A 13,632-nucleotide genomic window follows, 5' to 3' on the forward strand; every position below is an offset into this window, starting at 1 on the left:
GCCTGGTCCCTCGGTAAAGCCGGAAGTACTCCCACCTCCTCCCATTCGTGACCACGCACGCCATCAGGGCCTCATATAGCAGCCTCACCCATCTAATAAACCCTTCACCAAATCCAAACCTCCCCAACACCTCCCATAAGTACCTCCACTCCACTCTTATCGAAGGCTTTCTCCGCATCCAGCGCCACCACTATCTCTGCCTCCCCCTCAATCGCTGGCATCATGATGACATTCAACAATCTTCGCACATTCGTGTTCAGCTGCCTTCCCTTCACAAACCCTGTCTGGTCCTCGTGTACAACCCCTGGCACACAGTCCTCTATCCTGGTGGCCAGGATTTTTGCCAGCACCTTGGCATCTACGTTGAGGAGAGATATGGGCCTGTATGAACCACACTGCTGGGGGTCCTTGTCCCTCTTTAAGATTAACGAGATGAGCGCCCGCGACATCGTCGGGGACAAAGTCCCCCCCTTCCCACGCTTCATTAAGTGTCCGCACCAGCAAGGGGCCCACTAGGTCCACAAACTTTTTATAAAATTCCACCGGGAACCCATCCGGCCCCGGTGCCTTCCCTGACTGCATCTGCCCGATCCCCTTAACTAGCTCCTGCAGCTCAATCGGCGCACCCAACCCCTCCACCTGCTCCTCCTGCACCTTCGGGAAAGAAAGCCCGTCGAGGAACCTCTTCATTCCCCTCCTCTCCCCCGTTGGCTCCGACCGGAACAGTTCCCCGTAAAAGTCCTTGAAGACCTCATTCACCTCTACCCCCTTCCGCACCACATTCCCACTCTTATCTCTCACTCCAGCAATTTCCTTTGCCGCATCCCGCTTGCAGAGCTGATGAGCCAGCATCCTACTCGCCTTTTCACCATGTTCGTACACTGCCCCTTGTGCCTTCCTCCACTGTGCCTCCGCCTTTCTAGTGGTCAGCAAATTTAGCCTGCAGGCTGCGCCTCTCCCCCAGCAGTCCCTCCTCTGGTGCCTCTGTGTACCTCCTGTCTACCTCCAGCATCCTTCCCACCAGTCTATCCCTCTCACTCCTCTCGCTCCTCTCCCTGTGTGCCCGGATGGATATCAGCTCCCCACGAATCACTGCTTTCAGGGCTTCCCAGACCACCCCCACCTGAACCTCCCCTGTATCATTCACCTCGAGGTACCCCTCAATACTTGCCCGGACCCTCCTACACACCTCCTCCTCCGCCAACAACCCCACATCCAACCGCCACAACGGGCGCTGGTCCCGCACCTCCCCATCTCCAACTCTATCCAATGCAGAGCGTGGTCGAAGATTGCAATGGCCGAATACTCAGCCACCTCCACTCTCGGAATCAGTCCCCTACTCACCACGAAGAAGTCTATCCGAGAGTAGACCCTATGTACGTGGGGGAAGACAGAGTACTCCCGTGCCCTCGGCCTCACAAACCTCCATGGATCCACCCCACCCATCTGGTCCATAAACCCTCTCAGTACCTTGGCCGCCGCCGGCCTCCTACCCGTCCTAGAGCTGGACCGATCCAGTGAAGGATCCAACACCGTATTGAAGCACCCCCCCCCCCCCCCCCCCCCCCCCCCCCCCATGATCAGACCTCCCGCCTCCAGATCCGGGACCCGTCCCAACATACGCCTCATAAAGCCCGCATCGTCCCAATTTGGGGCATACACACTAGCAAGTACCACCTTCTCTCCTTGTAGCCTGCCCCTAACCATAACATACCTACCCCCTTATCCGCCACCACCTCCGATGCCTCAAACGACACATTTTTCCCCACCAGAATCGCCACTCCCCGGTTCTTCACATCCAACCCAGAGTGGAAAACCTGCCCCACCCATCCTTTCCTCAGACGGACGTGGTCTGCCACCTTCAGGTGGGTCTCCTGAAGCATTGCCACATCTGCCTTTAGCCCCCTCAGATGAGCAAGTACCCTCGACCGCTTCACCGGCCCATTCAATCCTCTCGCATTCCAGGTGACCAACCGGATCAGAGGGCGCCCCGCCACCCTCCCTCGTCGACTAGCCATAGCCCGTCGACTGCCCGCCCCAGGCCAGCACCCCCTGCCCGACCCAGTCCCCACAGCGACAACACCTCACCTCTGTCCCACCAGCTCCTTCCTGACCCTGCCATCAGCAACCCGGTATTCCCCGCAAGATACAAAACTCAAACAATGCCCCACAGCAAAAAAAATAACAGAACAACCATATCAAAATTGCAAAAGTACAGAAAAAGAGAACACAGCAACAGCAGAATCCAGCAATAAAGTATTACAACCGACCCCGCAACCCCCAACCCCTAGTTCAAGTCCAGTTTCTCCGTCCGCACGAAGGCCCACGCCTCCTCCGGGGAATCAAAATAATAATGCCGGTCCGAATAAGTTACCCACAGGCGCGCAGGCTGCAACATTCCGAACTTTATCTTTTTCTTGTAAAGCACCTCTTTCGTCCGATTAAACCCGGACCGCTGCTTACCCACCTCCGCACTCCAATCCTGGTACATACGTACTACCCCATTCTCCCAGTTGCTGCTCTTCACCTTCTTGGCCCAGCGCAGCAGCACACTCCTGATCACTGAACCGGTGGAACCTCATCAGCACCGCACGCGGGGGTTCATTCTCCTTAGGCCTCTGGCCAGTACTCTGTGTGCTCCCTCCAGCTCCAAGGGCAGATGGAAAGACCCGGCCCCCACTAGCGAGTTCAGCATCGTAGCCATGTAGGTTGTCAGGTCTGACCCCTCCAGCCCCTCAGCAAGGCCCAAGATCCGCAGATTTTTCTGCCTCGTGCGGTGATCAAGCTCCTCAAAGCGGTCCTGCCACTTCTTGTGGAGTGCCTTGTGTCCCTCCACCTTACTCACGAGGATCCCGGCCTCCTCCTCTCGCTCAGTGGCCTGCGTCTGCAACTCATTGATGGCAGCACCCTGGGCCATCTGAATCTCCGAGAGCCTTTTGTTAGTTTCCTGCAGAGAGCTCAGTACCTCAGCCTTGAAATCTGCAAAACAGCGCAGGAGAGCAGCTTGCTCCTCCTGGGCCCACTGCTTCCACTCCTCTGGAGCTCTGCCGGCCACCATCTTGGATTCCTTCCCCCATTTTTTTCTGGGGAGCTGCTGCCGTTTTTTCCCCCTTTCCACTCCGAGTTCGAGTCATAAACTGCGGGGAAAGTCAATCAGCACACCTTCTCCCACCGGGAGACGTCGAAAAATTTCCGTTTTGGGCTCTAAAAAGAGCCGAAAAGTCCGTTTGAAATGGGAGCTCCCAAATGTGCGGCTTCCTACGTCATCGCCGCCACCGGAAGTCTTCAATCTGTGTGTATTTTTTAAGCTAAAGGAAAGTAAAGAAGTATTGTATAATAATCCAATTTTCTCGTTTAATAAATGATTTTCTTGTTGCTAAAACTAATTATCGGTACTGTGACTCCTGTTCCTCCACATTTTATAAAAGAAAAGTAAGAGTTGGGGTGTTTTGAGACAGGTTCTTCCCTTCCAATATGTAAACTGCGATCGTAACAGTACTCCCAGGTGTGGTCTCTCCAAAGCTCTATTTAATTGTAGCAAGGTGTCTATGTTCCTGTACTCTAATGCCCTTGCAAAAAGGCCAAAGTGCCATTTATCTTCCTAATTGCTTCCTCTACCTGCATGTTATCTTTGTGTTTCATGTACACATACATCCAAATCTGTTGAGATATCAACATTTTCAAATTTCACATTTTTAAAAATAAAAGTGCTGCTTTTCCATTATGGCCAAAAAGAATACTCTCACTTTGCCACATTATACTTCATCTGCCACTCACTTAACCTGTCCATATCCTATTGCAGCCTCTTTGTATGACCTCCCCACAGCTTACACTCCCACCTAGCTTTGTATCATCAGGAAACTTGGATACATTACTCTATGGCTTCCATTTAAGTCATTTTATATAGATTGTAAATAGTTGAGGCCCCAGCACTGGTCCTTGCACCTTTCCACTTGTCACAGTCTGACACCTTGAAAATAACCCATTTGTCTCTACTCTTTGGGCTGGATTCTCTGCTTTGCTGGCAGCACGATCACGCCCGTGGATTTCGCCATGACATGGGCATGCCCACAATGAGAGACCCCATTGGCCGGCTGTCGGGACAGAGGATCCCGCTTCCGGCGCGGGCACACCACACCAGAAAATGGGTGCGGTGGGACGGAGAATCCCGTCCACTGCGTCCGTCTATTATCCAATCATCTATCCATGCTAATATATTACCCCCAAATATATTAACTGAAAATCTTAACAGCATGTAAGTGGATAGTAAGAGGCAGGATACGTCCTAACTGGGGATGACTATCTCGATGATGATGCAGGCTTAGAGGAACAGGGGCAAGACTAGAATGTTTAATATGTGATTTCTATTGATGTTTAAATATCGAAGAGGCTACAGATAAAATATCAGTAGAAGTGGAGATGGTAGAGGTAATTGATTGGGTGAAAATTGATAGGACGTACTGAAATGCTGGTGATGTTTAATAACAAATAATTACCTGGTCCGTGGCTTGTGGGTTACTAAAGAAAATAAGGGTGGAAATACGTGGGAGGTGCCAGAAGATTGGAGAGTGACAAATGCCTTTCAAGAAAGGGCGTGAAAACATTCATAGTAATTAAAGGATGGTTAGTTTAGAATCAGTGGTAGGCAAGGCTTTATAAACAATCGGTACAAGGTCAACAGACACAGATTTGAGTTGTTTTAAGGAGAGCCAGCATAGATTTGTAAAAGGCAGATTGTGCTTGACTGACTTTTTTGATGAAGTAATGGTGAAAGTTGATGAAAGGAATGCAGTGGATGTTGACTATATGTATTTTAAATTTGAAATTGCGGGTACAGTGTGGGCATTACAGAGACATGGCTGTAAGGGGATTAGGGTTGGGATCTATATATCCAAGGATGTGCTCTATCGAAAGGACAGGCAGATGGTTGGAGGGGGTGGAGTTGCATTAACTTAAATTGATAGATTCTACCCTATATCGCTTCTTGCTGTGTGGTAAGAGTTGAGGAATCACAAAGGAAAAAGGACCCAGATAGGAGTTATGTACAGGCCAGCGGGAGTCAGGATGTGGGGCAGAAAATAAATCAGCAGGTAGCAAAAGAAAAGCAATATTACAATAATCATGGAGGACTTGAATATACAGGTGGACTGGGAAAATCAGTAAAGGAATTTGTGGAATGTCTTTGAGATGGTTTTTTGGAGCAGCTTGTGGTAGAGCCCACTCGAGAACAAGCAATTCTGGATTTGGTGATGTGCAATGGGGCAGACTTGATTAAGGAACTTAAGGTGAAGGAACCTTCAGGGGGCAGTGACCACAATACGATAGAATTTACCCTGCAGTTTGAGAGGGGATCAGATGCAACAGTTTTACAATTGATTAAAGGTAACTGCAAAGACATGAGGGAGGAGTTGGCCAGAGTTGTTTGGAAGGGGAGCCTAGCAGGGAATACAGTCGAACAGCAAGGGCAGGTGTAGTAATCCACGGGAGGCAGGAGTTCCGTCACCACACCAATATTTATTTACAATAACGATATTACAGGAGCAGCTACAAACCGTGCTGCTAGCAGTCCAGTCAACTTAAGACTGGCTCACAAAGCCTACACAGGTGTTTATATGGGCCCCCTCAATGAGCTATCATTGAGGGAGCTCATACTCCAATTGGCCAACCAATAAAGCCAATTGGAGTTCATTACAGCAGGGGTTTTTGGGGTTATTCAGGCGGCACAACAGAAATTCATCATAAGGAGGAGGAAACCTATTAAGGGGAGGACAAGGCAACCATGATTGACAATGGAAGTCAAGGACAGCATAAAAGTTAGGGGTGCAATTCAAAAGCCTCGTTGGGCTCGAGCGAGAGTGCAACGGGACTGGTGAAAAGTGGGAGAGGCCAGAAATGAGAACGTGCTGGGCGCCAAACCGTTTGCGATGCAATCGGACTTGTAGGCGAAATTGGGATCCTGCCTTAGCCTAGCGAGAAGTCCATAATCACCACTTAAGCCCTTTTTTCATACAATTAACAGGAGCCACCCTATATCCAACGTGTCCCCATGACCCAGCGGCCTCCCCAGCAAGTGGTGCCGATTAGTACTCCTTTTGAAAAACGTGGTCCTGGCAGAAGGGCTGCTGCGGGGATCCTAGGAGGTGAGCAGCCATCTTCGCTCGCAGGCTCTGAGCCTGGGGACAGTAGGCTTGCTGCCCCTGTGCTTGGAGGGAGGTGGGGGAGCATGTGACCCGTACTGGCAGCACCACAGTCGCAGCAGCCAGTCTCTGAACACCCAGGGGATGGACCCCAGCCCTGAGTGTATGGCCGGGGTTTGCCGATGTTCTGTTCTGGGCGTGCAGGCTGTGCGGTCCAATGAGCAGGCTGCCCCCTCCATGGCCTGGTGTGCGTGTCAGTGGGGGTAGTGGGCAGGGCCCCATGTCTGTGGGGGGGGGCGGCGGCGGAAGGCGCATTGGATTGGTGGTCAGCCTGCATCGCGGAACAAAGAGCCAGAGGTGCCATCTGGTTGTGGTGAGGTTTTTTTTAATGTGTCCCGTACAAGTGTACACCACCACCCCACTCTCCCGATGGTGCTTTCGCACTCTTTTCTCCTTCCCCCCCCAATGCCCTCTGTGATCCTCAATGTGCTTGGCCGTTCCTTGCTCCACCACTGTGTCTAGGTGTGTCCCCATGATGTACGACAGAGTGGAGGCTGCCAGCTGCTGACCACGATACCCCTGGTGGGCGTCCTCTGTGGCCAGAAGGCCCCAGCGTACTTAGCGGCACATGCACAGCCGTGCCACCCTGTTCCGGGTGCTGACTGCACGACACAGCCTCATCAGAGGAGTGGAATTCAGGAGAGCTAGTGGCTCTGTTGCCAGTCCATAGGATGTTTCCAGGTTGTCACCCATCACCACCACCTCCCAGTCGATGCCCATAGGGCCCTTGAGTTCACCTCGGAACGGAGGGGCAACTAGATTAAGCCCTGGCTGGCCCTTGCGCTCCCCAATGTCTGCACCATGGTGTCGTCGCCCTCGGCAATGTTCCTCAGTGACTGGATATACTCGGTAGTATCATGGCTATGCCCAACTGCAACTGGAACAAGCTTCGCAGCGCCTCGGCCATTCCCACCTGAGACCAAGACATGTTGCGCAGTACCTCGTCAAAGTCCGCCTGATGCTGATCCACCCTAGCAGTGTTGGCATCGGTGCCATGCATTACTGATGACATCGCCTGCGCCCGTAGCCTCTGGAACGCCTCCAATCGGCTATGGACCTGCTGGAGTAACACTGATATCTCCCTCTGAATATCCCGGTCACCCCCTAAAGTCTGCATCCGCTCGCGGTAAATCTGGTCCAGAGGCTTAGCATCCAACTGGGACCCAGCAGACTTCTGACTGTAGTCTCACATGGGCGTGACTGCCTCCACTTGATGTATATCAGCAGCTGAGGTGCGCAACAGAAAATGCCCCAGGAGCCTGACCACTAACGTTACCCACTGAGGTGCATGCCTCTGCACTGGTGGAGGGTAGGGATGACGGCTGTGACGCACCGATGGTTGCACCCTCGGAGCTCTCCTCTGAAGTGTTCTCGTGGAAGGCAGGGTGGGGGACAACCCCGGATTGGCCAGCGCTGTCGGCTGGAGGTCCTGCTAGAGAATGTTCATGTGGTCAGTGTGGGGGGGGGGGGGGGATGGGTCAGTCCGTATGGCATTAACAACTCCTGTTTGACAGGTCCTCCGAGTGGCGACGGTGGATCTTCACCTCTGTGGCGTGCACCGACCTTTGCCTTGTGTTGGTGCCCACTTGGTCCTCTGCCACCCTGACACCTCCAGGGCCCGTTACTCGAAAGGGGGACCGGTGAAGGGAGGGGTGAGTGAAGGGAGGGGGTTGAACTCACAAGTGAGGCCCGGTGTAGGTCATTGAACTTCTTGTAGCACTGGAGGCCGTCCTCCTGGTCACGCTTCCAGAGTCAACGGCCGTTGCCACTTCATCCCAGGTGGCACTGGCTGCCCTGTGGCTCACCTTCCGGGATCTAGAAGAACAGGCCCACACCTCATCTAGGAGCCTCTCCAGATCTGTGACACCAAATCTTGGGGTCTGTCATCTTGGCGCCATGGCTGGGAGCTCAATGGTATTGGCTGTGCAAGAGCTGATAAGTGCTGCTTGACCTTGTTGGCGGGGGGCTGGCGAGCCTTTTTTGCTATGTGAAGCCTGTGGGGCCTCGTTAAGTGGACCAATTAATATTGTATTGGGCTGCCGGCCGCACTGAGCCAAGGGCCGGGAAGCACGCAGCAGTTCCCGCTCACTACCACACCGTCAAAATCTTTCTGGAGAATCCCGCCTAAAGGAAAAAAGCTTAGAATGGGCGTGGATTAGTGGGAAGCCAGAGGATTGGGAAGCCATTAAAAGCAAGCCAGAGGATTGGGAAGCCTTTATAAGCAAACAGCAATAAGCAAAAAGCAATAAGGGGGAGAAGATTAAATGCGAGTGTAAACTAGCTAGTAATATAAAAGAAGATTGCAAAAGTTTTTTGATTTATATAAAAGTTAAGGCAGAAGCAAGAATGGACATTGAACCACTGGAGAAATAGTAATAGGGGACAAAGAAATGGGGCAGAAGAACTGAATAGGTGCTTTGCATCATTCTTCACTGGTGGAAGACACCAGTGACATACCAGGACTTCAAGAGAGTCAGGGTTCAGAGGTGAGTAGTGGCCCTCCCCAAGGGCATGTGCTTTTAAAGCTGTATAAGGGGATTCTTTAAAACAGAGATGAGGAGGAATTTCTCCACCAGAGGGTGGTGAATCTGTGGAATTCATTGCCGCAGAAGGCTTTGGAGGCCAAATCACCTGAACAGCACATCCTTCGGGACTTATGGGAATTTTTCAGGCATTATGACATCCATCCACTGCATAATTTACTTGCAGATGTTCCTGACAATCCATACTCTTCTGCACTCTTTGTTGGGAAGAATGTATTGTAGCATGTAGGGTGTAAGGGTAAACCTTCATTACATTTTGTTTATAGTATTTGTATTCCAAATTTTCAACATTTTACAACAAGAATAAACACACCGCCTGCCCGGCCTGCCAACAAAAGAAGGAAATTATCCCACCTCAACAAATCGACATTTGTCCTCCCGACCAAACTAGAGAAATCTAACTTCCGAAGGCCTGTCCAGTCAGAAGCCACACTCCCCTCTAGATACCTAAAATGAGACGCTGCCACGCAGAATGGCAACTCCCCTACCCTGACTCCCGACCCTGGAGAGGAAACCAGAAAATACTCTCTTCCACAAATTCAGCTTATACTCTGAAAACATACCAAATCACCTTTTTTAAAAAAAAATAATATTTATTAAGATTTTCACAAAATATAAACAACAAAACAATATTAACAGAATAACCATTGTTAAAAACCCAAGAACAACACCCCCCCCCCCCCTACAAAAGCAACTACTAAATCGAAAAAAAAAGCAACCAACAGAAAGGAAAGAGATAACACCCGCCACATCCCACAAACCCATGTACACACTTCTCCCCACCCCCCACCCGGGTTGCTGCTGCTGTAGGCCTATTTCCCTACCAATCCCAAATCACCTTTGAAACAAACCCACAATGTCCATCACTGAGGAGCCAGGCTCCAAAATGTATAACAGCAAATCATCTGTGTGCAAGGACACCCTATGCTCCACCGCACCCCCCAACCCCTTCCACAACTCCGAGCTCCTCAGCGCAATGGCCAAGGGCTCAATTGCCAAAGTAAAGGGAATGGGGGAAATGGGGCATGCCTACCCCATTACCCTGTGCAACGCAAAATACCCTGAATTCATATCATTCATGTACATGCTCGCCATCAGCTCCTTGTACAGCAACTTCACCCAGGTCACAAACTTAGGCCCAATCCCAAACTTACCTTAACACTACAATCAGATAACTCCAACTCACCTGATCAAGCACCTTCTCCGCATCGAATGCCACCTCCAACTCCCCTCTGCCGGAGAAAACACCAAGTTCAGCACCTGCCACGCATTCGACGACCACTATCTGGCCCTTCACAAACCATGCCTGATCCTCTGAAGGCACAACTCCAACCTTGACGCCAGCACCTTGCCAATATCTTGGCGTCCACATTCAGTAGAGATATGGGCCAATATAAACCCACATTCACCGGGTCCTTATCCTTCTTTAGCAACAACGAGATGGAGGCCAGGCCTGCGCCATAGTTTCCAGCAATCCATCCGGCTATGCCGCCTTCCCTGTCTGTATCTTCCCAATTGCCGCTTTGAATTATGATTTGTAGTTGATGCATGTTATTTTTTTAACTTGGTGCTACTTTTTTCATAGCATCCAATACTGTAAAATAATTTAAAACCTTGTTATACCATTCTTGTATTCTTGCTTATTTGTAATATGGATAATTTAGCATAACCTGAGAATCCTTTCTGAAAAATTGTGCTTCATAACATTATAGCTGATTTTGGCACTCGACATTTGGGGAGGGAGGAGAAAGACTGAAAAGTAAATGTTCCACTGCTCTTGGAATGGCAGGTTGGCATATCATTCAAAATATTTTAATATAATTTATCACGCTATGGTGGAAAATGCAGTATTAAAATAAGAACTGTATTGCAATGCCTCTTTTAGCCTGTGCTATAATTGACTCTGTCCTCTGTTGCAGTGTAAAACTGTTGCCTTACCAGACTAATTAGGGATAACACAACTTGCTTGCTATGTTATCTAGTTTGCGTACTGATTTTGTTTTACTTTTTTGTTTGGAGTGTTTCATTAGTCTACACATTTCCTTTTGGACCTGTTCCATTTCAGCATTGGTACAATAGTTAAGTAATTCCAGCTAGCTATACAGATTGCCCAGGATTGTACTAAATTTAACCCTGGTCTGCATTGGATTGTTTAATCTCGGGTGTTGATAGTTGGGTGCAGAGTAAATTGTGTTCAATTCTCAATTTTCCCCACACTCCCTTTATAGTTGTATAGCCTACTCTGCTACTCAAACTTGAATAAGAGAGGGATCTATAAAGGACTTGGTGCTTTCTGGAGAAGAGGGAAGAAATTGGTGCAATTCTCTCAGCAAAAAATATGTATGTGATGGTGATTTAGTCCTGTATCTTCCACACAGGGAGGCAACCAAATATGAGGCTGAAATGGGAACCGTTTTTTCTTGGGCTTTTGCTCATAGTAGCAATAGTCTGGGCTGAAGATGATGATGATGATGAAGCAGATGTGGATGCCTTGGAGATGAAAGAAACCAACACTGGCAGTCAAACTACCAAGGATAGTAAATCTACGGTTCAGGTGAAGGTTTACTTTGAATACTTCACCGAATGTGATATTTTAATGCTGCTTGTATTTAAGGGAGAGGAGAATGAAGAATATATTTGGTGGAGTTGCAGTTATTAAAATTAAGCCCTGTTTTTGAATTCAAAATTTCTGTCCTTCCTAATATCCAGACAACTTGGATGAAAAAGTCTGAGAATATTGGGTTAGCGGAAACTCTGGTGAAATAAAATAGTTTTGTATTTTCATTCTTGCATTTATCATGAGGATGGTTGACTGTGCAGAGGAATGGGGGTATTTCCCTATTGAGATTGCTTTAGCATGGAGCAAGTTGGGCATTGCTTGGTAAAATGCAGAATGGCCCAACAGTAAGCCTCCGATAAAATCCTCAACTGTGAAGTTTCAATTTTTTGTATCTTTAATGATCTCCATGCGTCAATACATTTAGTGCAGTGGCAAGTCTATTGCAACCTGAATTCATGGTAGCCAGACTCACATGGGATTTTTTCAGCTGGTAGAAAGAAAGGTTTTGCATCCCATCAGTCTGGGCTAGCTTCCATCATCATCTCAAAAGGTTAAAAATCTGTTTGAACCTTTTGCCACTTATTCAAATCCTCTGTCTGACATTTCTTTCACAATGAAACCAATGTTTATAGCATACAAATGTCAGTCATTAGTTCTATTTAGAATGGGTGTTAAGATTCAGGCAGTGAGTGCGTAATCTGGATCCAGCATTTTAAGTCCACTTTCCGGACAGTTAAACATGAAATGAACTATTTTTAAAAAACATATCACTTTCTGAATTGTTCTGAATTGTTATGATTAGAAAATGCAATGGCCAAACTTGACCTTTAAGGAAAGCATATTTCTAATATAAACAATCTTTTGTCCCTATAAATAAAGATTTTGTTTATTATATACAAGTTACTGAAATTTGCCTAAACTTGCAGGTAACATACAAGACACCAGTGCCCATTAAAGAGGTATATTTTGCTGATACATTTGATCGTGGAAATTTAGATGGGTAAGGAGATCATTTTTGCTGCAGGATTACTGAGCAAGATGTAATTAATTTAAAGACATTTCTAGCATTATTTTGGCTAAGGTCGTTCAGTGATATTGGAATTGAATAAGACATTGTCATGGTCCAGATTATATTTAATTTTTTTCCCTTTCTCATTAAAGATGGGTTTTGTCCAAGACCAAGAAAGACGATGCGGATGAAGATATTGCAAAATATGATGGTAAGAATTGTTTAAACTGTAATTTATATTTTATCAATTCATGTAACTTATTATGAGTAATCATATTTTATCAAATCATGTAACTGTTATTATGAGTAATCATGAAATATAATTGTTGAATTTTGTTTTCATCTTTTTCGTCCGGAATCTGCTGGTCCTTGGTTGCAATGAGATTGATGAAAAACTGTTCAGCTATTTGTCTCATCAACCACATTTACTCATCTTATATGGTCCATCGTAGGATGCACAAAACATTGTTTTACAAAATGCCCAATCCGGTCACACCTGGAACAGACTATTCCAAAGGCCGGACATTGCGGTGGGCCAGGTAGAGTGCTGCACCTTTGACACAAGATGGTGGCTCCAGTCAGCAGCTTAAAATGGCCACCCGCACTGAGACCACATTTCTTCATGATGTGTGTCAAACCACTAATGGCGCTGGCGTCTTCCTCTGAGTTGGCGCCAACATATTTTGAGTAGTGTACTGATTTGTTGTGCAGCGAACTCGCTCGCCTGGCAAATCTCTATTGCTTGTTCCAGTACCAAATCTTCCCCGCACCAACTTCTCCTGAAGCTTATCATTAGCTACGCCAAATAAACTTTTGTCGCAGATGAGCAAGGATTTCAGGCTACTGAAGTTCATGCTGGGCCTTCAGCTTCAAGTGAGTGACAAAACTGTCAAAAAATTCACCAGTTTTACGGAACACGTATTTCAAATATCTCATTCTTTTGGGGGGGAGCAATGCCGATCGAAGTACCTAACAACTTCATCGTATCTCTTGCTATCTTCCTCATTGTTGAATGTAAATGTATTATACAGTTCGATTGCTTGTGGACCTGCCACCATTGGCAGCAACGCTATTCACCTTTCATCAGGTTGAGCCTGCAGGCCTAGGGCTGAAACATAGGGCGGTATTCTCCGCTAAGGCCAAAAATTGCGGAGGCCGTTGTGAACTTGGCCGTGGTTCACAACGGCCTCGGGGCCCGCTCCCCGCACCTAATTCACCCCCACCCGTGGGACTAGGAGCGGGCCCCCGTCGTTCCCGACCGCGACCTCGGCTGCTAGAAATGACGTGCGAACGGCGCTTTTCATGATGTCATCTGCGCATGCG

At 48.3% G+C, this 13,632-nt stretch overlaps 1 protein-coding gene across 4 annotated transcripts in view; it reads left to right on the top strand.

The window, feature by feature from the left end:
* LOC119963400 (calnexin-like) overlaps nucleotides 1–13,632 on the top strand; it is an 86,062-nt gene that overhangs the window by 10,397 nt on the left and 62,033 nt on the right. For all 4 annotated transcript variants that reach the window (XM_038792465.1, XM_038792467.1, XM_038792468.1 and 1 more), the window contains 3 exons: nucleotides 11,119–11,294; nucleotides 12,227–12,300; nucleotides 12,462–12,520. In XM_038792465.1, the coding sequence (XP_038648393.1) occupies nucleotides 11,119–11,294; nucleotides 12,227–12,300; nucleotides 12,462–12,520 (309 nt within the window). The remainder of the gene's footprint in view (nucleotides 1–11,118; nucleotides 11,295–12,226; nucleotides 12,301–12,461; nucleotides 12,521–13,632) is intronic.

Source organism: Scyliorhinus canicula, chromosome 3 (assembly GCF_902713615.1).
Source record: "Scyliorhinus canicula chromosome 3, sScyCan1.1, whole genome shotgun sequence".
In the NCBI taxonomy this organism is placed as follows: Eukaryota; Metazoa; Chordata; class Chondrichthyes; order Carcharhiniformes; family Scyliorhinidae; genus Scyliorhinus; species Scyliorhinus canicula.